The sequence below is a fragment of the Solanum verrucosum genome, unplaced genomic scaffold (assembly GCF_900185275.1).
Source record: "Solanum verrucosum unplaced genomic scaffold, falcon-dt-bn FXZP01000138.1, whole genome shotgun sequence".
In the NCBI taxonomy this organism is placed as follows: domain Eukaryota; kingdom Viridiplantae; phylum Streptophyta; class Magnoliopsida; order Solanales; family Solanaceae; genus Solanum; species Solanum verrucosum.
The window spans coordinates 343,108-370,348 of NW_026020134.1; the positions used below are offsets into that span (position 1 = coordinate 343,108).

The following is a 27,241-nucleotide window of genomic DNA, read 5'->3' on the forward strand; positions in this document are numbered from 1 at the left end:
TGTTCCTATTCTAAGTAGGAAATACTTATTTATATTCTAACACTCCCCCTCAAGCTAGTGCATACAAATCATATGTACCTAGCTTGTTACAGATGTAATTAATACGAGGACATGTGAGGGACTTGGTGAAGATATCTGCAAGCTGATCATTTGACTTCACAAATTTTGTAACAATATCTCCCGAGAGTATCTTTTCTCTGACAAAGTGACAGTCAATCTCAATGTGCTTAGTCCTTTCATGAAACACTGGATTTGATGCGATATGAAGAGCCGCTTGATTATCACACACAAGTTCCATCTGATCAATTTTGCCAAATTTTAGTTCTCCCAGCAACTGTTTGATCCAAACTAGCTCACAAGTTGCTGTCGCCATTGCTCGATATTCTGATTCTGCACTAGATCGAGCAACCACATTCTGTTTCTTACTCTTCCACGACACCAAATTACCTCCTACTAAAACACAATATCCGGATGTCGAACGTCTGTCAGAGGGTGATCCTGCCCAATCAGCGTCGTATATCCAATGATATGCTCATGGCCTTGATCCTCAAAGAGTAGTCCTTTACCGGGAGCTGACTTTATATATCGCAGAATACGAACAACTGCTTCCCAATGACTATCACAAGGGGAAGTCATAAACTGACTTACAACACTCACAGGAAAAGAGATGTCAGGTCTAGTCACTGTGAGATAATTCAACTTTCCAACAAGCCGTCTATACCTTTCAGGATTACTAAGTGGCTCCCCCTGTCCTGGAAGGAGTTTAACATTCGGATCCATAGGAGTGTCAATAGGTCTACATCCCATCATTCCTGTCTCCTCAAGAATGTCTAAGGCATACTTGCGTTGAGAAATAACAATACCTGATCTAGACTGAGCAACCTCAATACCTAGAAAATACTTCAATCTGCCAAGGTCTTTGGTCTGGAAGTGCTTAAAGAGATGTTGCTTCAAATCGATGATACCATCTTGATCATTACCGGTGATAACAATATCATCAACGTAAACAACCAAATAGATACATCGACTTGGTGCAGAATGCCGATAAAACACAGAGTGATCAGCTCCACTACGAGTCATGCCAAACTCCTGAATTACTGTGCTGAACTTCCCAAACCAAGCTCGAGGAGACTGTTTCAGACCATAGAGTGACCTACGCAATCGACATACAAGGCTACTAGACTCCCCCTGAGCAACAAAACCAGGTGGTTGCTCCATATAGACTTCTTCCTCAAGATCACCATGTAGAAAAGCATTCTTAATGTCCAACTGATGAAGAGGCCAATGACGAACGGCAGCCATAGATAGAAAAAGACGAACAGATGCTATTTTAGCCACAGGAGCGAAAGTGTCACTATAATCTAGCCCAAATATCTGAGTATACCCTTTGGCAACAAGGCGAGCCTTAAGTCGATCAACCTGACCGTCTGGACCAATTTTGACTGCATAAACCCAACGACAACCAACAGTAGATTTACCTGCAGGAAGGGAGACAAGCTCCCAAGTACCACTCTTATGTAAAGCAGACATCTCATCAATCATAGCCTGCCTCCATCCAGAATGAGAAAGTGCTTCGCCTGTAGTCTTAGGAATGGAAATAGAGGACAAAGACGACACAAATGCATAATGGGGTGATGATAGACGATGATAACTTAAGAAGGTATAATGTGGGTTAGTATTTCGAGTGGATCGTATACCTTTTTGAAGTGCAAGCGGTTGGCTAGGAGGAGGCAAGTCCGCAGTAAGAGCAGGGTCTGGCGCATGACATGAATCATCTGGGACTAGGGTTGGACGTGGACGGCGATGATAAGTTAGTAGTGGTGGCACTACAATTGGAGATGTAGAAGTAATCGTAGATTCCTCAAAGGTTGGCATAGGTAAAACCTGAGGTATGGGTAAGACCATAGATACATCAGGATGATCAGAAGATGTATAGTAAGGTTGAGACTCAAAAAATGTAACATCAGCGGACATAAGGTATCGATGAAGATCATGTGAATAACAACGATACCCTTTTTGAACTCGAGAGTAACCAAGAAAGACACATTTAAGGGCACGAGGAGCTAATTTATCTTTCCCTGGGGCTAAATTATGAACAAAGCATGTGCTTGCCTGTGACAATATCAGACAATAGTGATTTATTACCAGAGATATGATCAGAAGCCCCTGAGTCTATGACCCATGATCCAAGAGTGCTTGCCTGTGACACACAAGTAAATGAATTACTCGCAACAGAAACATCAGGTTGTGCAACCGAAACTACTTGTGGAGACGTTTGTTTATTTGCACGATACCGAAGGAACTCTTTATATTCCTTTAGAACACTAGGATCATAACTGGGTGGTGGACGATGCAAAATATAACATATGTCACGAGTATGTCCAGGTTTATGGCAATGACTACACTTGGATCGAGGTTTTCCAAAACGTTGTTTACTTGCGCGATTTCGAAGGAGCTCATTATATTCCTTTAGAACAATAGGATCATAACTGGGTGGTGGACCATGCAAAATATAACATACGTCACGAGTGTGTCCAGGTTTATGACAATGACTACACTTGGATCGAGATTTTCCAAAACGTTCTCTCCTTCGTCGATTCTCCATAGACTGGTATGTATGCTGGAAACTGACAGAAACTGCTACAGTGGTCTGAAAATATTGGAAGCTGCCAGAATCTACCGTAATCTGCCCACAGTGGCCTGAAAATTCTGATTTTACCAGGAACTTGCCAGAATCTGCCCTACAGTGGTCTGCTTTCGCCGGAAACTGCCTGTAAATCACCGGAACCCTAATTCCGGTGATCGGATCTGGAGAAAACTGACTGGGTTCTGGTCGGAAATACTGGACGACCCTAACAGAAGAAAACTGCTCGAAAACAGATGACCGGAGCAGCACTCACGCGCCAACGCGTGACCAGATCTTGCCGGAAAACTTCCACCTTCAAACGGCGCGTGGAGGCGCGTGCGAGGCTGTTTTCCGGTGGATCTAATTGGGGTTCGGTCGCCTGAGCTTCCCGAGCCTCGTGATGGTGTTGTCTTTCGCACAACACCTTCAGAACGAAAAGATGACACAAATCAGTCCCAACCGTCATCGCCGGAATTTGACACGGTGACTTGAAGTTTCTCACCAATGCTCTGATACCATGTGAGAAATATATGGAAAAAATATTATTGAATTGTGTATCTAAATAGTTACATTGAAACCCTATTTATAGACACTACATTGGAATCCTTTTCCAACTAGGATTCCTATTCTTATTCCTATTCCTATTCCTATTCCTGTTCCTATTCTAAGTAGGAAATACTTATTTATATTCTAACAATAGTATTACTATACAATGTTTTATACATGAATAACATGCCTCTTATACCGTAACCAAACGGCCCCTAAGTGATTTCCATTTTACATTGCCACACATCCAAACTCTAATTGCTTAATTTGTTCAGCTTTAAGTCCTGATAAAAATCTGTCTTGAGGGTATCAAATAAATATGTAGTGTTTCTGCAAACAGTTGACATTTAACTGTGGCACCTGCATGAGATGCACAGGTAATTTCTGATGGAAATAAATTTTGATAGACTTGAGCAAAATAAGTAGCAAGTTACTAGCTAATACAAAGAATGAGCTTTATCATTCTATATCAACTTTAAAAGAAACAGATTATGTAGCTATGATGAGATATTTTGTTTTGTCTTTTTGGGCCAGGTTAAAAACCCCGCTCCTATGCAATAGCTCGCAAACCACATGAGGTAACCCGCACTAGGCAAGCCCAGTGCGACGAGCTCGACCCAGAAGGTAACTTTTGCTAGCAAGGGGTTTCGAACTTGAGACCTCCAACATGGAAGTTCCAAGCCCAAACCACTGGGCCACCCCGAAGGGTATTTTCTATTACTGTTTTTAAGACTATCGAAATGCAGTTTGGCACCCTTCTCTTCTTTTTTCTACTTTAATGCAAACTTTTCTTGACTCTGGTTTTCCTTCCATTTCATGAACTAACATCCATCATGACCTTATCCACCAAAGTGACATGGGAAACCTTTGAAGATAAAGCAAACTTTTAGGAGTCGTTCGGTTTGCGGACAAAATTATTCTCTGGGAATATAGTCCTGGGACTAATTTATCCCAGCTGGGAGGTGGAACAAAATAATACCAAGTTGGATGGGATAAGGTGGGATATCCCAGGATTAAGTTCGGGAGTAGATTTATATTGTGTTTGGTTGATAGTTTAACCATCAACCAAACACAGTATTCTATTCCTAAACTTAGCCCTGTGATATCCCATCTTATCCCGCGTACCAAACTTAATCATGGGATATCCTACCTTAAAACACAGAAAACATGGACCTAAGAAATAACTTATAAGAAGAGTTACATCTTCAGATAATTTGTATGAAGAGGAACTATCTCATGTACCTGCTGCCATGCTTGGATTGCCAAGCCCCTTTTATCCATTCGCCCACTCAAGGCATCACGTAAAATTGAAGGAAAATAGCGCAAAGTTTTCTCAGACCAGGTATGCTGGCTAGTTGCTAAGATTTGTTCCAGCATTGTTTGAAGGTACAGTAAATGTTCAAACTCTCCAATTCCACGAGTTTTAATTATGATTGCAAGAGTAACAATTGTTATCCTATTTAAAGTCTCAGTAAACTCAGTTGGACCCTGCATATGGATTTAATAGTTAAGAAAAAGTTATAATTGGAGATACAGTGCATCCACAAAAGTTCAGATAGAGGAAATATTCCCACCTTCCCTTCCCTCTTCACAAAGAAAAAGTCTCTCAACGACAAAATCAGATTCATACATAAGTTCTCAGCCAATCTGAAAATGCGATGATCTCCGCGTTTCCCCTTCAGTGTAGAAATCATTTTGGTGACATCATACATCAATGTCTTGCTCTTACCTTGGTACCTAGAAAAAAGCAGAAGTTTATAGACCACTTTACTTATTATCAGTTATTTAGACAATCAAGTAACAGGATCCGAATAATTAACAAGATTCAGAAAGATGGTAACGTTATGAGCACTAGAGACATCAAACAGACCACAGATGTTCAAGCATAAAAGTAGCAATGTGAATGCACTTTTCTTTAGTAGAGCCAAATTGAACACCATTCACAAACACAAGTAGAGAAGACAGATAATAGAGAAGAAGCTGATAAATTCCCAAGATGAGTAACTTCACTAACCTGTAGAGTGAAAGGAAACGATAGTTAAGAATTTCAAACACCAAGATTGTGTTTCCTGGCTTGGTCAATGTGGTGGGATTCCTCGATGTCAGATGCTGAAATAGAAGTTTACATCAAAAGCAAATCAAAATGAACTCCAGTAGAAAAGTGTGCAAACAAAAACACGAGTTAGACTAACGAATCCTTCTACCAAGAAATTAAAACTGCATAGACAGAAATTCTAGCAGCACTACATACTGGGAAGCCACAATTCATCTGAATTAGCAAGAGACAAGAGGAAATGATCACTAATATGTTGCACCGACTTACCATAAAAAATGAACAACCCTCCAATCAACAGAATACAAAACTTAAGTGCTTCTACCGACACGCAAGAAATAAAGCAATCGAAGGCCAAACATATTGTCGCCATTCTGCACTAAAATTGACTAATTCACAGTTTGCAGAGCGATGGTGAAGGGAGTTCGCTACAGGGAAGTTGCTACCTACAGGTAAGTGACAAAGCCCAAGGAAGGTCTATATAACAGTCTGATTCAGAGTATCCTTTCCTATTTGATGTAAGACTGCATTATAAAGCTACTTAACTATCATACAAAGGAAAAGCACCTCCATTGAGTAATGTTGGTGTTGCATGCACGCTAGGCATTTGTGAATCTCATATGTCTACATTTGTGAATCTCCTTTTTCTTCCCACACTTCAAAATTGCCCTCCCTCATCCAGTCCCCATCTTCCTCGTACCTCCATCAGTTGATTCCATCCTTACAGCCTTTTTTTGTTTCTTCTTGTACCTCCCAAAGTCTCTTCCTCCTCTTGACTGGTTCAAGCAGTGTTGTGACATTATTGTTGCCCTTCAATATGTAAAAGGTTGCCTGCCTAGCAAAGGATGTTCACAGGCTTGCTCGCTTGGGAGTTCGCCTTATGAGCATATCAGATGGTGGTGTAACAGTTCAGTCAGAATCTTCATTGGTAGCGAAGGTTAAGGAAAAACAAGACAATGATCCGATATTGCTTCAACTAAAGGGTGCAGTTCATCAGCAGAGAGTTGAGGTTTTCTCCCAAGGGGGAGATGGTGTGCTTCGCTATCAGGGTTGATTATGTGTCCCTAAGGTGGGTGAGTTGAGACAGCAGATTCTTGCAGAAGCCCATAACTCCAGGTATTCTATTCATCCAGGCGCCACTAAGATGTACCGTGATCTGCAGGAAGTCTTTTGGTGGAATGGTATGAAAAGGGAAATAGCAGATTTTGTGGCTAAGTGTCCTAATTTCCAGCAAGTGAAGGAGGTAGAACATCATAAATCAGGAGGTATGACTCAAGAGATCAACATTCCTACTTAGAAGTGGGAAGTGATCAGCATGGACTTCTGTAACACCCTATATCTGAAACAGACCAAAAATGCAGATTTTGAGAAGTTGCAGGTGCAACTTACGGTCACCATCCACGGACCGTAGGTCAGACCACGGCCCGTGCTGGTGGTCCGTGGTTCACCACTGCAACCCCTCCCCAAACCAGCTCAGAAAAAATTAGCTAAGTCCCGACTCACGGACAGACCCACGGTCTGTGGTCTGTGACCGTGGATCGAGATCTCCTTTACCCAACCTCTGACATGAACTACGGTCGACCATCACGGACCATCATTCGATCCACGTAGATCTGACCGTAGATGAGGGTTAGCAACTAGTTAGATGAAAATTATTGATGGGTCAACTTCAGATGGTCATAACTCTTAGCACAAAATGAATTAGGTGTCCCATGACCTATGATATGATAGATAATTGAATTATCTTTCCAACGCCACCGAGTTTGCTAAATTCCGACCTCCGAGTAAAAAGTTATGCTCGTTTTAGTGAAGCCCTGTCGGGCAGACTCGACCTACGGACCCAATCGACGGACCGTAGATTGAGTGACGGACCGTAGGTCCAATCCGTCAGTCACTCCGACAACAATTAAGTCAGGGGTCTTTTGGTCTTTTCCTATTTCGTTTAACCCCTAAGATACGTCGTTTTGACCCTAAATCATGAGGTTTTAGTCAGTTTAAACCTAGAAACATAACTAGAACTTATCCAAGTCAAATCATTAATCAAAACTTAGAAAATTAGTAGCAAGAAAGGAGAAAAAGGTCAAGAACCCTAGTTCAAGAACGCAGCAAGGTTCCATTAGTTCCAGCTCCGAAATCGAAAGATTTCTCCGTGGAATTCGTCACCAGGTATGTGCGATTTCACTAGTGGGTTCTTTTCGCCCATTAGGTCCCTAGAATTCAGTCAGATTCTTGATTCCATGATTATGAACAGACCTAGGGTTTCTAGAATTATAGCAGATCATCATGAATTAGATATTAGCATGTTCCAAATCAGATTATCATGTTATTTCTCAGTTTATTGCATGAATTTCAGAACCCTAGCTATGTATTTCTTTAGTTCTTGAATTACACATGCTAGGTCAGATTTCTCAGTTATTCAGTTATACATGCCTCAGTTATTAATGCATTATTATCAAATTAATTGTTGCATTCTCAGTTTGCATGTTCAATTCGAGCTATCCGGTATTTACAGAAATTCAGTCATAACCAGTTAATTACTTAATTCATTGGGAGTAGCATAATACCGAGTTGGACTAGGGTTCAGCGTACCCACGGTGACCATTGACGGTCCGTAGATCCTGTTGATCCGTAGATTTAGACTGCGAGGGTTCCAGTACCTGATTTTTGAAGATTCTAAGTGTGGAGCTACGGAAGGGGATTGACGGACCGTAGATTGATCTACGATCCGTCCTACAGTTCCGTCGTTTGCCTTAGAAAAGCTGATTTTTGGAAGTTGATATATTTTCTAAGTCCTGGCTGACGGAAGGGACTCACGGACCGTAGATCCATTGACGGTCCGTGAGTCAGTCTCGTGGAATGAAGACGCGTGCCTCTAACAAACTTTCCTTATTTTGTTTCCCTTTTAATTTAGGACTTGTTTTCTAAAAATAGGGCATGTAAACCTTGTTTTTGGGAGTTAGAGATTATTATTTAGTTCTCTTTTGTGACTTGGGAGATTATTCTTGCAAACCTAGCAATTATTAATTTCCTAAGTTCGTTTTGAAGATTTTGGTGTTGCAATTCAAGTTGAAATTATGGGTTTATTATTCTTTTACGTAAGTCCCCTCTGTAGGCATCAGTTTAGTGATCACGTCAGTCATGCCTCTATACCTCCGACAGGGTATATTGGGTCCTCTCTATGGGGCGTATACATCGGACTCAACATTTAGCTCATATGGTTTTATATCGATTATTAGTAGCTCCCACAGTCAGATTCTATTGCATTAACCATATTATCAGTTACATTCAGATCTCAGTCTCAGCATGTTATAAACTTGGTCATTGCATTCAGTTAGTTCATGTTCAGTATTTTCAGTATAGTATCATGCTTATCTCATACTATTGCTCAGTTATATGCTTTGTTCAGTTATGTATATTGTTCAGCTTTATTCTATCCTACATGCTCAATACCTTTCAAGTACTAACGCATACTCTGCGCTACATCTTCTCGTGATGTAGGTTCAGGTCCTCAGCATTCAGATTACGCATAGATCGGTTCCCGATCTCCAGTTCAGTAGCATCAGTGGTGAGTCTTCATTCTTCGAGGACGATTGACATGATTATCTCTTTTCCTTTCAGTCTTGGTTTTGAGTTTTTACTAGATTTAGCTGGGGCATGTCCCAGCATTTCTAGTCAGTTAGAGGTTTTATTTCAGACATAGTTAGATTCAGTTTTAGCTTTGGAGTTTGATATTTCAGTTGTCATTGAACTCATGGATTATTTATTCAGTTAGTAATGGGTATTCCCCATCATTTCAGTTTATGATGATTTAAGCTTCCGCACAGTACTTTCTTAATTCAGCTATCTTTAAGTATGCTTATGATATGCCAGCAGGGTTAGCTTGGGGTCACTCGTGATCCTAGGTCTCGTGTTCGCGTCTTGGGGTAGCTTCGGGGCGTGACATAGATACTCTCTAGAGATATTGTTATGAAATTTGTGAAGTCAAACGATCAGCTTGTAGATATCTTCACCAAGTTTCTGATCGGACCTCATATTTATTACATCTGTAACAAGCTAGGTACATATGATTTGTATGCACCAACTTGAGGGGAGTGTTAGAATAGGAATAAGTATATACAATGTTACTTAGAATAGGAATAGGAATCCTAGTTGGAAAAGGATTCCAATGTAGTGTCTATAATAGGTTTTCAATGTAATAATGTAGATACACAATTCAATAATATTATTTTCCAATATTTCACACGATTCTCAGGAGGTTTCTTTGCTTACTGAAGGTTAATACAATGAACGTAAATCCACCGAATATGCGTGACATGCCAGAGATTTAAATATCAAAAAAGGAATATTAGAAGGGGGAAGGAGAAGTTACAGTTAGAAGCGAACGGAACAACGAATGGGGAGAAATGAGCATTAACCTACAGTATGTTTCAACCATAGCAATGCTGGGCACAGCCTGCAATGAAATGAGAGAATGATATTAAACATTTTTAACGGGTGCAATGAAGCATCAAAAGAAAATAAGGTGGAAAATGCTGGCTAGCTCCAGTCAGAATAGAGTTAGTATGATAATAAAGCTGTATAACAATCCACGAAACAACATGACCCAAGAAAATAAAACCATAAGAAAGAGTGGGACAAGATTGAGCTCCAAACTTTCAAAACTCTCAGCGTACAGCTTACAGAACTTTTTTTTACATAAAGAAGACATGTCATATGAGTTTATCAGTACCTGTCCAGAAAACATTGATTCTTCCATCTGAAAAGCCACTTTCAAGCATAAATTTATGGACAATCCCGATAACAATGATATCGGCAGGGGGCTAACTTCACGCATCACCATTAATCTCTCATTGGACTGCAAATTTGGTCCAGGTAAATGCTCAGTAACCCCCGCAGAGGTTAACCAGTTCATCACAGTTTCACAAGCAGGCTGAGCCATTGTGTAGGACACAACCCAAAACATCCCAATTGATCTATCATCCAAATTCATATAATCCATCATGCGTTCCCCTGATTTTATGCAAAAGAAAAAACCAACAATGCTAATCAAAAGAAATCTCAACAGAGAAGGGCTTGGGGAGGCAAAGTAATATGCAGTAGATATGAACTGAAGATTGCCCCGTTCCAGCCAAACCTAGTTTAAACATAACGACCGATCTGCGTTCAATAGAATTGGCTGCATGAAAGCGCAACAGAGAAGAGACTTGGACAGGAAAAGGCTGTGCAGCATTAAATTTAACTCACAGAGACAGGAAAAGGTTGAGCAACATTTAATTTAAGAACACGACCTCAACATCTACTCCACAGAGACTTGGACGGCTGCATATCAATTGAACCCAGGTGATTCTGCTCAATTCCTTATTCGTTACCAAGCTAAAGTTACCTGAGCTCCTAAAAGTATCTTCAGTTAAGGTTCAGCAGTTTCATTGCTGCTTGCCCTAGAAAAAGAGGTACTCCAACATCACACGAGAAACAAATTACCCTCAGTCTCCTCTACATGAGGTCACTTGACTAGACAATGAATTAGTTGGCCTTAGTTTGTTTTTTTAATTAAGTAATAAATTTCATTAAAGAAAGGGCAAAAGCTTGCGCGTATACCAGAAGTATAGCCAAAAAATAGAAAACCTTACAAGCAGACCTGTTTTTTTTTTACAAATAACGCTCAATCATCTATACATGTAGGAACCTTATGGTTGCAACAAAAAGAAAGAAGGGAATATAGGGTATTCCCCAAGTGTACAAAGTATTTCTCTACTTCCTCAAAAGCTCTCATATTCCTCTCTCCATATGATCCACATAAGTACTAGAGGGGCAACATCCCATGCCCGCGTCTTCTTTTCCTTCTTCTAAATGCACAACTAAACATTGTTTCTTTTTCAAAGTGTTTGGCAGCATCCACTCAAGTCCAAACCATCTTAAAATTTCCCACCATAAACAAGAAATTGCCTGACAATATAAAAAAGTGATGCACATCTTCTCCTGATTCATTGCACATGAATACCAACTGATACAACTAATTAACCTCTTCCTGAGATTTTCCACCAATAAGATCACTCTCCTCAAAGCTAGCGAAGTGAAAAGAACACATTTTTTGGTACCCAACGGATCCATACCAATATATGTGGAAAATCACACTCTAGTTAAAAGCTTCTCATAATACCAGTTTCAGAAAAAGCATCTCATAATATGACTTCACTAAACGAATGCAATTTCGGCCCACCTCCCATCTCCATACATCATGGTTATCCATAGTACTTTTTTGTTGAAGTAATTCAATCAAGTTTTAATTCTTCAAACTCCAGTCGTGCAAATTTCTCCTAAACAAATCCCAATGCAGTTCTCCCCTTGTATACTCCATAACAGTTGAACTGACATTTTTTTTTGGTAAGAAATTCTATATACAAGTTAGAAAATGTGATATTCAAGATGTTGCTCCCTCACCAACTAGATTCCCATAAACTCACCCTACTCCAATCACCTACTCTGAAATATATACACACATTGAGCTCTTCAAAGAATAATTTTAGTCCTCCACCTACTTTCAAAACCCCATACGTCTCCGCAATCAACCCTTTCCCAAAAAGCATTCACCTGTAACCCAAATCTCCATAGCCACTTTCGAAGTAGCGCCTTGTTAAAGACCCTAAGATCTTTATCCCCAAACCCACCCCAACACTTTGGTGTGGTGACAATTTACCAAGTGACCTTTTTATCCCATAAGAAATCCCTCTTATGTTTTTCCATCTTCCCTATAACACTTACTGGGGCGTGTAACGATAAAATGAAATATGTGGGAATGCTCAACAGTGTATTCATTCCCCCCCCCCCCCCAATAAATATATGTTGCCAACTTGCAAGTCTCTTTTCTACCCTTTTTATCACCGGATTCCAAACTGTCAGGTCCTTATTAGTGGCTCCTAAAGGTAAACGAAGATTAGTAGAAAAAGCCCCAATCTTACAATTCATCACATGTGCTAAGACCTCAATATTATTCACCTCACCAACTAGGATGATCGCACATTTTCTCTAAGATATAAACAAAAGCAAAGAAACGTCAAAAGACAGTTAGAAAGGTAGTTTGATTATATAATGGGAAACCGATGCACTAAGCTCCCGCTATTTGCATGGGCTAGGGAAGGCCAAACCACATTAGGGAAGAACTCATTGTATTACTATCAGGTAAAAGGATACCCTAAAAAATTCCCATGAAGAATGTCTCAAAACTTCAATTTTTCGACCATGATTGTTTATAACATTCAATAACTTTCTTTAAAAGTAAGATATTTTCATAAAGGATTCAATAATTTTACATATAACAAGAGAAGCACCCAAAAAAGTGCAACATATGAACATGATCAGGATTGTATTATTAATTTAACGCAACATCTCTTTTAGCATTTCCAAACCAAAGACTGAAGTATTTTCTAAGTATTGAGGTTGCTCAGTTCATATTAGGTATTGTTGTTCCACAACAGAAGTATGACTTGAGGAGACAGGAATGATGGGATATAGACCCATTGACACCTCTTGTGGATCCAAATGTTAAACTCCTGCCAGGACAAGAGGATCCACTAGGTGATCCTGGAAGATATAGGTGGCTGAGTGCTAAGTTGAATTATTTCACTGTCACTCTAGACCTGACATTTCCTTTCTTGTGAGTGGGGCAAGTCGGTTTATTCTTCTCCTTGTAATAGACATTGTGATGCAGTTTGTCTACATTTTGCGTTGTATAAAGTTAGCAACCATGAACAAATTGTTGAAAATACAAATGTTGATTAGTCAGGATCACCTTCTGATTGGCATTGTACATTTGGATATTGTGTTTAAGGAGGTAATTTGGTATCATGAAAGATTAAGAAACAAAGTGTAGTCGCTCTATCGAGCAATGGTTGTAGCGACTTGTGATCTAGATTTGATTAAATAGTTGCTCATAGAACTAAAATTTGGAGAAACCAGTCAGCTGGAACTTCTGTGTGATAACCAAACAGTCGATCATATAGCACAAATCAGGTATTTCATGAGAGCACTAAGAACATTGAGATTGACTGTCACTTTGTCATCGAAAAGATACTCTCAGTAGAGGGGCAGGCCCATTATCCACCGAGTTTAGAAGGCTATGATTGGTCCAAAGGGCGGATCACAGACAGACGGATTTCTCAGTTATCAAAAAAAAAAAAAGATACTCTCAGTAGCTATTGTTACAAAATCTGTAAAGTCAGATGATCAGCATGTAGATCTCTCACTAGTCCTCATATTTATTACATTTGTAACAAGATTGATGCATATGACTTGTATCTTGAGAGGGAGCGCTAGAATAGGAATAAAAATAGAATGGCATAATACATAAACATGCCCTTTAACTTGGTCTCAATTGGAATCTATTCCCTCCAACTTTGGATGTGCATAAGTAGGCACATAAACTTATATAAAATTGAACAAGTAGGCACTCGCGTCTTACATGACATAATACGAATCAGTTCGAGTGTATCTCACACGAATTGTCATGTAGGACGTGTGTGTCTGTCTACTTGTTCAACTATATACAAGTTTAAGTGTACACTCAAAGTTGGAGGGCATAGATGTCAACTGAATCCAAGTTAATGGGCACGTTTATGTATTATGCTAAATAGAATTGTATACAGTGTCCTATGTGGAGAAGGATTGTAACATAGTGTCTATAAATACGACTCAGCGTAATAATGTAGAATACATAATTTAATAATATTTTACTTCTTTATTTCTCACAACTATGTTAAAGATAACAATACAACTAAACCCTCATCCCAAGCTAATTGGGGTCGGCTACATGAATCCTCACTCATTTGAGCCCATCTCATTCCAATATTAATTAACTAGGCCCTTCAAGACTAGAATTTCTCTATATAGTCTACTTTCCACCGACATAAATCCTACAAGACTAAGGACAATCCTACCAAACACTAGACCTAATGTGAGGTTACAAGTTACAAACATGCCTAAGCCTTAATTCCAACTAGTTGATATCACCTTATACATCTGTTTCTTCCATTATGGATTCAAAGAAACCGGAATAGCTTCCTTCAATGGTTGAACTTAACTTGAGAGTTGAGATATCACCACTCTTTGTTGATACAACTGAATTTCAGTCCCCCTATATGCAGCAACACTTTTATCAATATTCGTGAAGACATAACCCCGATAGCAACATGATTTCCACCAGACTAACTCCAAAAGTCTAACACCTTAAATTGGTCAAAACGAAACCTTGGGAACAACATAAGTGGCATTAGTTTATTTTATTTTTTTGCAAATTGTTGTGCATAGGGCTGGGCATATTTTGGTTCAAACCGAAAAAACCGACCGAACCGAATTTTTTTTAATTTCGGTTTCGGTTTATTCGGTCGGTTTCGGTTTCAAAATTTAAAATTTTGGTTATTCGGTTCGGTTTTCGGTTTTCGGTTTTTAAATATTTAAATTCGGTTAAACCGAAAAACCAAATTTAATTACTTCACTAATCCCTACAGGCCCTACGCTCTAAAATAAATTCCCAAGCCCAATATCAATGCGGCCCAATTATGTAATTGGAGTGACCCAAATGGCCAATTCCCATATCTGAATCCCAAATTACTAAGGACTGAATTCTAATTCCCAAATCAAAAAATTAAAATCCCTAGTCTTAAACTCTGAAATCTCAACTCTCGTCTTTGAAGTCGCACTAGCTATATCCCTGTCTGTGGTAGAAGTTATATTAATATAGCTAGTGAATGCCTAATGGTAATTTGCACAGGTGGAAACTTAGGATGCATAAGTAATTTTTTCTTCAGTAGCATTTGGGGCAAGAAGTACTTGTGTTGTGGCACATTTTTAAGTTAACCATACTGGCAGGCTTGTGGAGTTATTGTTCATGTGGATAATAATCCGCATCATAACTTGTAAGGTACCGTACATATGGGCAATGGGCAAAATTGTACTTTTTTTCCAGTATGGTAGGTAGTTTTTATTCTCCTCACTAGTAAGTGTAACATAGAGAGACGAGACGAGACTCGAGAATATTGAGTTGTGGTCTTGTGATTGAAAATATGTGTATCATTGTTTTATTGTTGATTAAATTTGGTTAAACCAAAAACCGAACTGAAATTGTAAAAACCGAACCGAACCGAATTTATTTCAGTTTGGTTTGGTTAACATTTTCAGCAAACCGAAAAACCAAACCGACCGAACGCCCAGCCCTAGTTGTGCACAACATTCCTATTTTCATTGTTTTAGTGGATTCGGTGAAGTTAGTTACAAACCATGAAAATTCTAATGACCGATAGAGAGGAAATGAAGACCTTACCAAAAACCAGAAGCAGACAATAAAGAGGAGGGGAGGCAATAGATACGCTGATGGTCAACACCTTATTTGTGAAATCAAAAAAAATCACAAAATGAAGGAATTTGTTTTAAATTTGTACACTGTTTAACGTGTCGGTTAAAGGGTGAAGGCACCATAATTTTAGGGGTCCAAATTTCCTAATATTGTATATATTAAATGTATATTTTTATCATCAGCATGAATAAATTTTTTAGACAATTATATGTTATCTAATGGATATCTATCTATATGTAAACCTCCTCAAATGTGATATTTGAAATCGTTACAAAAAGATAGGTTACCAACTACAACATGTAAATATAATTTAAGGGTGTAAAAGCTGTCTACATTGGCAGTTAACTACTTAACTTAAACTCATATATATTAGGCGAAATGGTCTAATGGACACTTGAACTTGTATCAGTTTGTATTATGAATCCTTCTACTTAACGATTTGTCAACTAAACCCTTAACTCGATGAAACTCAACATATTAAACCCCTCTGACCATTGACCAAGCTTATGTGGCAACTTAATAATTTAATTGGAGTAAATGCGTGATTTCACACACAAAAAGAGAGTAACGTAAAATTTTAGACCAAAAATAATTAAAAGAAAAATAGAATAAAAAGACCAGAAAAAAGATAGAAAATTAATTCACTTATTTCCTCTTTACCCCACCCCACCCCTCCCCTACCCTCCCCATATCTTTTTTCTTTCTACCATCACCCACACCATTCTTCCCCACCGACCCAAACTCCCATTTCTCTCTTTCTCCCCTTCCCCACCGCTCTCCAGTTTCTTCTTCTCTTTTTTTTCACTTTCTTTTCTCCCCAAATAATAATCGAAATTGTGCTTTAGTTTGTGAGGTGACAGATCTGATCATTTTGGTAGGCAAAAAGTAATTGTTAAATGCCTTTGAGAAATCAGATGGAGTATGTTGTGTAATTGTGTACAAATATTATGATATATTAAGGTATTTTAGTGATGATTTGTTGGCATTAATGGAGAAAAGAGGTTTATGGTGTTTCAAGTAAGGGACAAGTGGTAAAGAAAACACGACCGGAAGTTATGAATGATGAAAATATAGAAAAGAAAGGTGATTTTTATGATTTAGGGAAGTGGTGATAATGGTGAAGATGGAAGGTTGTGGTGATGAGATCTAATGTAAAAAATGGAGAGAGAGGTGGTCAAGGGTGAATGAGGGAGGAATGGAATGTAAAAGAAGAAAAGATTGTATTTAAAAAAAAAAAAAATAATAAGTGATGTGTCATTTAAAATCTAACGTGGATGATGATGTGTCATTTAAAATCTGACGTGGATAATGGTGTGTCATTTTTGTTGAGCATTTGAAGTTCACACAAAGCCAATGGGGTTTAAAATGCTGAGTTTCATTGAGTTTAAGGGTTCTGTTGGCACAGGGTTAACTAGAAGGGTCCAAATACAAACTCATACAAGTACTAGAGTCCATCAGACCACTTCGCCTATATATTAATTTGTTTTTTTAAAAAAAAGTGTTTTAAAGATAAATGTACAGATTTTCATAGTAAAAAAAATCATTGAGCATAAATTGTGAAACAAAATAGTCTTTTCTGGAATCCCTAAATCATACATGAAAATAATATTTCCTTGCCTTGTTTACTGATGCAACCAACATCATCAATGGGTCAACATTATTTTCATTTTCTTTTACCTTTCTCTTTGAATAACATGTAATTTCTCTTTTAATCTTTGATATTTCCTGAACTTTTTCCAAATCACAAAAACAACTCTATAAAGTAAGAGATACCAAAGTAAATTGCCAACTAACTTCTAAAAAAAATAAAGCAAAAGAGTGATTTTATGCAGGTCTTACCACTACCTCTCCGACGTAGAGAGGTTTTTGAAAGACCCTTAGCTCAAGCAAAATCAAAGCAATACTTCAACGAGAAAATGGTGTGAGAAATATAGGAGAAGAATATTATTGAATTGTTGTTGTTGTCTACATTATTACATTGAGATCCTATTTATAGACACTAGAATACAATCCTTTACTAAGTAGGATACTATTTACTAAGTAGGATACTATTTACTATTCATGTTCCTATTTGTATTCCTATTCCTCTTCTAAAAAGGATTGTATAAACCTATTCCTATTCTAATAGGATTGTGTAAACCTATTCCTATTCTAATAGGATTGTATAAACCTATTTTTATTCTAACACTCCCCCTCAAGCTAGTGCATATAATTCATGTACCTAGCTTGTTACAAATGTAATTAACACGAGGACCGATAAGGGCTTGGTGAGATATCTGCAAGTTGATCAACCGACTTCACAAATTGACAATCAATCTCAATGTGCTTAGTCTTCTCATGAAATACTGAATTTGATGCATAATGCCGATAAAACACAGTGTTGGAACTTCCCAAACCAAGCTTGCAAAGGCTGTTTCAGACCATAGAGTGACTTACATAATCAACATACAAGGCTACTAAACTCCCCCTGAGCAACAAAATTAGGTGGTTGCTCCATATAGACTTCTTCACACTGCAACGGTCGTTGTAAGTGCTCAAAATCTAGTATAAAGTATATGGATCATGTTGGAATCAATAGACGAGTTGATATTAGACAAGAAAGTCACCCAAAATTGGCCGGAACATGCTCATACACCAGAGTATTAGATTTGATAGCTAAAAGTAGTTACAATCTAACAAATAATATTATATGGGTAGGGTCGGAATGATGTCATGACCTAACTAGAAATTAGATATTATATAGGATAGTTCGAATTAATGGAACGACCCCATTGAAAAAGAGAAATAATATGGGTAGGATCGGAATGATGGCACGACCCTACTGAAAGAGAAAAATTATACGGGTAGGGTTGGAATGATAGCACAACCCTACGCAAGTCAGATTTGAGGAGTCACCGGAAAGACGAATGGAACTATGCAAATCAAATTTGAGGAGTCACTGAAAAGACACATGATGATATGCAACTCAGTTATGAGAAAGTAGTTCGGAAAAATCCACGGTACTACACAAATTAAATATGAAAAGTAGTCCGGAGAGATGCACGGTACTACGCAAATAAGATATGCAAAAAAGGGTAGTCATCGGAAGGATGGCAAGGTGCTACACAAATTAAATATGAAAAGTAGTCACCAGAAAGATGGCATGGTGCTACGCAAACCAGATATGAAAAAGTAGTCACCGAAAAGATCACACGGTGCTACACAAATTAAATATGAAAAAGTAGTCACCAGAATGATGACACGGTGCTACACAAATTAAATATGAAAAAGTTGTCACCGGAATGATGGCACGGTGCTACACAAATTTGATATAAGTAGTCACCGGAATGATGGCACGGTGCTACACAAATTAGATATGAGAAAATAGTCACCAGAAAGATACACGGTGACCCAACTTTTGCTAACATAATCATTGGCCGAACGGGCGGCATATATGGATAATAGTCGCCCGTCGGCAGTGGAAGCTCTTTGATTGTTTACCAAGATCGTAGAAGCTCTGATACCATGTGAGAAATATAGGAGAAGAATATTATGAATTGTTGTTGTTGTCTACATTATTACATTGAGAACCTATTTATAGACACTAGAATACAATCCTTTACTAAGTAGGATACTATTTACTATTCCTGTTCCTATTTGTATTCCTATTCCTATTCTAAATAGGATTGTATAAACCTATTCCTATTCTAATAGGATTGTGTAAACCTATTCCTATTCTAATAGGATTGTATATTTTTATTCTAACAAATGGTAGTGGGGAAAAACATGACAACTAACAGCAAAGCAATGTGGAGCACATATATGCAAGGATCTGTAACAACAAGAAGGTGTGATCACCTAAACATAATAAACCACAGATTCATTTATTTTTAATAGCATATCCAATTCCACCCAGCCCAATTCAGTAGAAAATTGGATTCTTCAAGATAAAGAAACACAGTTCTGCCCAAAGACAATGCAAGGAGCAGAAAAGAATACTAAGAAGGAGATAACAGCTGATTCAAGTGGTATTTTGGGTGACGTGGCTATGCTAAATATGGGAGAATCAGAGGCACAAGTTCCAATTGGGGAGGTGATGATTGGGAGGGAGGAAAAAGAGGTATGCAATATTGAAGACCAAAGAACATCAACCTCTATTGAAGAATGTGAAGTCCAAGAAGCAGAGCTACTATGCACGCAACAGCAACTTTTAATCACAGAAAAAGAGAAAGAAGTTTCTGCTTGGGTGAAACAGAATTTGCAACCGTTACTACAGGTTGACAGGGGCAGACACCAAGAAGTTGTAGCAGTATGCAAGAAGACAAGGTTCAAAGGCTCTAACGAATTGAAAAGTTTAGTAGCTTTTGATGTGAAGTTCCAAAGTGGGGGGTGTAGAGATACGGGGAGAAACTTCCTAAATATTTCTTGATGCAATTTAAACTTGTCTCAAAAAAAATAAAAAAATAAAAAAATAAAAAGATAAAAAAAACTTGTCTCATGGAACTAAGGGGTTTGAATAGTAGGGACAAACGGAGGGTTGTCAAGAACATTATGGGGGATTGGAAAGCCGACATTATTTGTCTTCAAGAAACCAAACTAGAGGGGGATCTTACTGGGCTAGTAATGCAGATTTGGGGTGATACATGGATCAAAATGGCATGTTTGGAAGCTAATGGGACAAGAAGGCAGATAATGATGCTTTGGGATAGTAGAATGTGGAAAATGGAAGTTTTAGAGATAGGGACATGACATATACCCTAACCTGTAACTTGGAAGTTTGAATCACAATTACAGGATTTCTCATGTCACATTACAAGAGTATATGCTCCAAATTGCTACGTGGAAAGAAGACTGGTTTGGGAAGAAATTGGCTCTATTAGTGGTTTAATAGAAGTGCGCAATTTGTGGTGATTTTAACGAGGCTAGATATGTTTCAGAAAAGAGGAACTGTATCAGGAGAACAATAGGGATGAGGGAGTTCTCTAATTTGATCAAGGACCTAAACCTAGTTGATCTTCAACTGGAAATGCAAAGTTCACCGGGTTCAAAGGGGATAACCACCTGATAGCTTCAAGAATTGATAGGTCCTGGACCTGGTACCTCAAGAAGGGGATGATGCTTTTAGCAACTTGAAACAATACACTATGTAGAGAATATAGTCCGACCACTCCCCAATCATACTCCAAGGTGGTTCTTAGAAGAAGAGCAAGAGTTATTTTAAGTTTGAGAATTGGTGGTTAGGAACGGAAGGTTTCATTGACAGAGTAAGGATATGGTGGAAGTCTTTTGATTATACTAGGAGACCAGATTACATCCTTGCATCCAAATTAAAAGCCTTGAAACACAAATTGAAGGAGTGGAGCAGAAGTGAGCAAGGAAATCTTGGCCAACAGAAGAAATCTTTACGTGAAAAGTTGGGTGCTATGGAAAACATTGCTACTGATAGAGATCTAAAAGACGATGAGGCAATGGAAAAGGCAAGTTTACTTCTGAACTTGGAGGATTTGATACAAAAAATGAGGAGATCTACTAGAGGCAAAGATCAAGACAATTTGGTTAAAGGAAGGGGATAAGAACATCAAGTTCTTCCATAAGATAGCTAATGCACACAAGAGGTACAACAACATAGACCAACTGCTAGTCCAGGGGAACATTGTCCAAGAACCAAAAAGAATCCAAGGGGAAATAGTGGAGTTCTATCAGAAACTCTATACAGAGGAGGTGCAGTGGAGACCTGCCAACAATGTTTTGAACTGCCCAAGGTTGATAGAGGAGGAAACGGAGGATCTTGAAAGAAGCTTTAATGACGAAAAAGTTCTAAGGTGTTTAAAGCAGTGTGCAACTAATAAAGCACCAGGACCATATGGCTTTACTATGAGGTTTTACATCAAATGCTAAGAGGGGGTGATAGGTGACATAATGAAGACTTTTCAGGACTTCCATTAACAAGGGAGGTTTGAAAGAAGCTGAATTCTACATTCATAGCCCTAATCCCAAAGAAGAAAGGTGCAAAAGAATTGAAGGACTTTAGACCTATTAGCTTGATAGGCAGTACGTATAAGATCTTCTCAAAGTGCTTACTGAAAGGCTGAAAAAAGAGATGTCCAAGCTTGTTGATTCACAACAATTGGCTTTTATTAAAGGGAGACAGATAATGGATGCGGTCCTCATAGCTAATGAAGATTCCAGGTTGGTCACGAAAAAACCAAGAATTCTATGCAAATTAGACATTGAGAAATATATGACCATTTCAATTGGGACTTTCTTACGGGTATGCTAGAGAAGATGGGTTTTGGTCACAAATGGAAACTGTGGGTTAAATTTTGCATATGTTCTGTGAACTTCTTAATATTAAACGGCTCTCCAACAGGATATTCTAGGTCACAGAGAGATCTAAGGCAGGGTGATCCCCTATCACCCTTCCTTTTCATACTAGTCATGGAGGGACTCAACAATATGATCAAGAATGCAAGTCGTGAAGGGTGGCTGAGAGGTTTTGAAGTTGCTAGAGCTAGAAGGGAAAGTCTAAAGATCACTCATCTACAATATGCAGATGACACCCTTAACATTTTATGATGCTGAGGAAGACCACCTTAACATACTGAGACTGATTCTAGTTATTTTTGAAGGTATGTCTGGGCTACATGTCAACTGGAGGAAAAGCTTTATGTATCCCGTATATGAAGTACCAAGAATGGAAATTTTGAAGTCAATACTTGAAGGTGAAGTCGGTGTCCTCCTAACCACATACTTGGGAATGCCTTTGGGGGCAAAATCCAAGTCTATAGAAATTTGGGATGGGGTGACTGAGAAGTGAGAGAAAAGGCTAGCAAGGTGGAAGTCTCAATACCTTTCCCTAGGGGGAAGACTAACACTGATTAATTGTGTGCTTGATGCACTTCCAACATATATGAAGTCATTATTTCTTTTCCTAACAGGATTCATCAATAGGTTGGATAGCATCAGGAGAAATTTTTGTGGCAAGGGAACAAGGAAAGGGAAGGGTATCACTTAGTCAAATGGAAAACTGTGATCAATGAAAAGCGAGTTAGGGGTTTGAGGATCAAGAACATAAAGAACCAGAGCAAAGCTTTGAGGATGAAGTGGCTTTGGGAGTACTCAAATGATAATAAGAATATGTGGGGCTCAGTCATAAAGGCAAAATATGAAGAGAGTGATAGTTGGATGACAAAGGAGGTTACCACCGCTTATGGTGTTAGCTTATGGAAATCCATTAGAGAACTTTGGAATGAATTCAAACCAAACACCAAGATCAAAGTAGTAGGTGGCATAAAAACTAGATTCTGGAAGGATGATTGTCACGCAAAAGGAAATATGAAGACTCCCTTCCCTAACATCCACAATTTAGTTCTTCAGCAACAAATACTATAGCTCACTTATGGACTCCTCAAGGGTGGAATTTTGTATTTAGAAGACACCTCAATGACGGGAAAATTCCAAGAGTAACAGATTTTTTTAGAAGCATTGATCGGTTTAGTGGTCTGGAAACAGGGCATGACAGATTGCAGTGGTTGGGAAATAGTACAGGGATTTTTAAAGTAGGTGCAGCATACGGGAAGCTAAACCATCAAATCTGCAGTTACTCAAATGGCCCTGGAGACATATATGGAATGCCAAGATCCCCTACAAGGTGTCTTGCTTTGTGTGATTACTGGCTAAAGAAGCAGAGTTGACACGGGAGAATTTAATGAAGAGGGGAATTCCACTTTGCTCTAGATGTTTTTTCTGTGGGATACTTGCAAAAACAGTCAATCATTTCTTCATCCAATGCGAAGTCACTGGCCAGTTGTGAAATTTGTTCTTGAGACTTGAAAACATCTCCTGGTCCATGTCTGGGAGAATTTCAGAGGCTCTATATAGCTGGGAAGAAGCAAGGACACAAGCAAAAGACATAGGGAACTGGAGAATTGTCCCTACCACTATTTGGTGGACAATATGGAAAGAGAGGAACCATAAGCGTTTTTGATAACAAGGAGAGTAGTATGCAACAAGTCAAACTGAATTGCATATAGACTCTCTGTTTTTGGTGTAATCAGATTTACTCTAATGATACGCTCACTAACATTGATGTTTTAGACTCATTATAGGATAGGTCAGTATTATTAGAGCTCCTTATGTAAATATTGTTTCCAATACAACCTATGTACTATTCTACAAAAATAGAAACAATTACCATTTTTTTTTTTAAATAAACCACAGATTATACCAAATACCAAAAGCCAAAGACTACATGAATAAGCTAATACTACAACCGACATGATACTCTATATACCACCAAACCAAATACATGAATACGCTATTAATAGGACAACTCTTAACTACCGACTAACCTCCATACCCTACTATCTAAGGTCATGTCTTCGATAAGCTGAAGATGTGTCATATGTTGTTTAATCACCTCCCCCAATAATTCTTCGGCCTACTTCTGCCTCTCCTCGACCCACTATATTCAATCTCTCACACCTCCTCATTGGGTCATCTACACATCCCTTCTTCTAATGCCCAAACCATCCTTGTCTATGTTCCCTCATCTAGTCCACACGAAGGTCATTCCCACTTTCTCTTGAATATCCTCATTCCTAATCATATCGCTCTTAATATGCCCACACATCCATTTCAACATCCTCATTTCTGCCATTTGCATTTTTTGTACATAGGAGTTCTTAATTGGCCAACACTCTGCCCCCTAACAAAGCCAGTCTAACAACACTATTGAACTTACTCAAAACTTTAAAAAAAAAAGATAGAGAGAGAAGGATTGAACTTTAATACAATCCCAAAAAGAAGCCTGAAGCCCTTGATAACTTCTCAACAAATAAGAAAAATCCAAAATTAGAAAATTTGGAATGTTTCAAGAGAGATTAAGAGGATTAGATATATTAGAAATTGGAAAAGAATTACTAGAAGAGACCTATTAAAGTTATTTCTTCATAACTTAGCACATAAGAAAATTAGAAAAATAGACTTCAAATGAAATTATATATGTCAAGTGTTCTTCTCTTTTTTCTACAAAAACCTTAAAGCTTCTCATTGAAGTATTGTTTTAGGCAACACGTATTTGTTGAGCCACCCATGCAGTTTAATGAAATGATTACCTTTGTTAACTTGTCTCCACCATTCATCAATTTGCTTTCCCTTTTGTAGCTGCTCGTTATTCAGGTATTCTCTTGTTGCTGTATTTAGTGTCCAAATGCGCAAGTTCTGACAACTGCTAATGAAATCAAGTAGGATACTTTGAGGATTATTGGGATCAGAGCTTTTCTCCTCTTTATGGAACGAAAGAATTTTTCTGGTCGTCTCCACCTAACAGCAAATTGTGAAAATCACAAAAACATACAACGATAGGCTATAACACCAAAAACATAATTTAATAACAACTTATATCTTCATGAAAAAGAGGAAAAGAAAATAAGAAACAAAAATTATACAAGAAGATTGATATACCAAAGCTTTAAACATGGAGACGAAACTGCAATGACATATTTTTGGTTCAGAACCTGGATGGGGGATTTTCTTCTAAAATTATAGGAAACCTCAACCCCCACCCCCACCTCCACCCCCCACCCCTTCCAAGGAGCCAACAGTGGCTTTTCCCACTTGCCCCTCGGTGACTCGAACCTTCCAACGGTGGAGGCCCCTTTCCCCTCCACCATCTTTTCCCAGTAATTCTTGAAAATCAGAGACAGATAAATATGAAAGCAATGCAATTAACCAGCACCTAAAACATCAAGGTCATTACCAAAACGATTGTATTAAAGTTCAATCAGTTTATATCTTCCTTATATGTAAAAAAGTAGTTATATCCAAGATGGAAAACCTTTCTTGAGTCAGTATTTAGAGCATTCATCACTAGTTCAACCCGAATAATTTGTGCAAGTAGCCACGTAACATGGTTCGTCCTAAGTATTTGTTGATCACCCTCTTGAAGCCGTAATACTAATTTGTCCACGAACTCCACAAAATCAACGCATCCACTTTTCATGAGAAAAAAAAATATATCGGAGAATATAAGCCACTCCTGCCAGCAACTGATTTCTGCAGAAAGTAAGGAGAGTACATTAAAACTATCAAACTAAGCCAATCACAAAGGGGGAGAGCAACTTACTAGGAAATAGAGCAACTCATTAATATCAACAATATACTAATTAAGTGAGTAGAATATGTGATAATGAACATATTATGTAACCCAAGAATGCACACAATCTTTCTCAATGAAGTACGCATCCAGGCGCACGGTTCTCACCCACCGCAAACATCCCATATTACATTTTATTGTCAAGCTAGACAAGTTTAGGCCATATAGCACAATAATTCATAAAAACACTCATGTCTTTGTTTACTTTTCTTTCAAAGCATCGTCATTTTCCTTTTTTAAAAAAACTGGTAACCTTACTCTATACATCCACAGGTATACTACAACCATAAGTGTAGTTTCCCTTCAAAAGTATTACAATCTATCAGAAGCTCAAAACTATATATGTTGCCTACAAACAGTCTAGAACATCAAAGATGTCTTCTGTTTGAGCTAATAAATTAAGTTTACACCAAAAGTAAAATAGAGCTACACACTTTTCATTTTGACATCCTAAAGACTGTTTTGTACATTTTCAAAGCTCCTATTGTTTCTCTCTTTCTAGATTGACCACCAAATGCATGTTGGGACAATCTTCCATCTCTCCTCCTTTGTAACATTTCCATCCCTGTTCCAGCTACCAAGTACTCATCTAATACATCCTGGTTTCACCCACGTGATCTCCTTCAGGCTAGTGAACATTCTCCATAGCTGTTTTGTCCATTTACAATGTAAGAAGAGATGGTTGACTGTCTCAGCTTGCTCCCCACATAGATAACACCTAGAGGCCAACTGATAACCTCTCTTGTTCAGGTTCTCATGTGTTAGGACAGCTTCTTTTGCCAAGAGCCAAGTAAAGCAGTTCACTTTGTAAGGCACCTTTGGCTTCCATATCATCTTCCATGGCCAATCTTTCTCCTGTCCCCCTGTCCTGTTGAGGGCCTTGTAAGCAAACTTGACTGAGAAGTCACCTTTGCTGTCCTCCTGCCATAATAACACATCATCTTCCTCAGCATCGGCATTTTCCTTTATGCCATGCCCATCTGAGAAAACATTATTTTTTTTATTTTCTATCAGATTATTCACGCGGCAGTGAAGATTGAATTTCAGTCTCATAGCCAAAGCACTGTGCCGGAGATACTGTACCCGACTACTAATATTAATAATAACATTATAAGAAAGAAAAGGGGAAAACTGAGAAATGTACAAATTGGCAACTCGTAACACAATCTCAAGCAGAGTTTGAAGTCTGAGAATATTGCCTGAATTAGTCAACTTCAATAATTCAACAATTCTTTCAATAACTGCCTCGCAAACCATTTCCGATGTAAACACAGCACCCGGAGTTGGAGCCTGGGCATGAACCCTGTGACAGGGAGCCACGAGAAGCACACGTCTCCACCAGTCTGGTGATGGAGTGTTCCGAAGTGCATGCTTTAAACAACGCAAAGCTCTCTCCCAATCCAGGCTTCCTTCTTGAATGGAAGCTGCAAGATCCTATTTTCCAAATAAATGCAAGTACATTTAAACAACAAAAATATTTTTTAACTATAAAAAAAAGGTATTATAGATCAGCTTTTGCACAAGTATGAGAAT

At 38.4% G+C, this 27,241-nt stretch overlaps 2 protein-coding genes across 5 annotated transcripts in view; one reads left to right on the top strand and one right to left on the bottom strand.

Moving 5' to 3' along the window:
* LOC125827363 (tubulin beta-2 chain) overlaps nt 1-27,241 on the top strand; it is a 461,890-nt gene that overhangs the window by 270,380 nt on the left and 164,269 nt on the right. The window lies entirely within an intron of this gene.
* The window catches only part of LOC125827425 (mediator of RNA polymerase II transcription subunit 23), a 73,481-nt gene that overhangs the window by 39,576 nt on the left and 6,664 nt on the right, over nt 1-27,241 (bottom strand). The window contains 8 exon segments of the mRNA XM_049506738.1: nt 4,415-4,660; nt 4,747-4,909; nt 5,187-5,281; nt 9,595-9,678; nt 9,955-10,235; nt 24,669-24,876; nt 25,391-25,608; nt 26,908-27,142. Of these exon segments, the coding sequence (XP_049362695.1) occupies nt 4,415-4,660; nt 4,747-4,909; nt 5,187-5,281; nt 9,595-9,678; nt 9,955-10,235; nt 24,669-24,876; nt 25,391-25,608; nt 26,908-27,142 (1,530 nt within the window).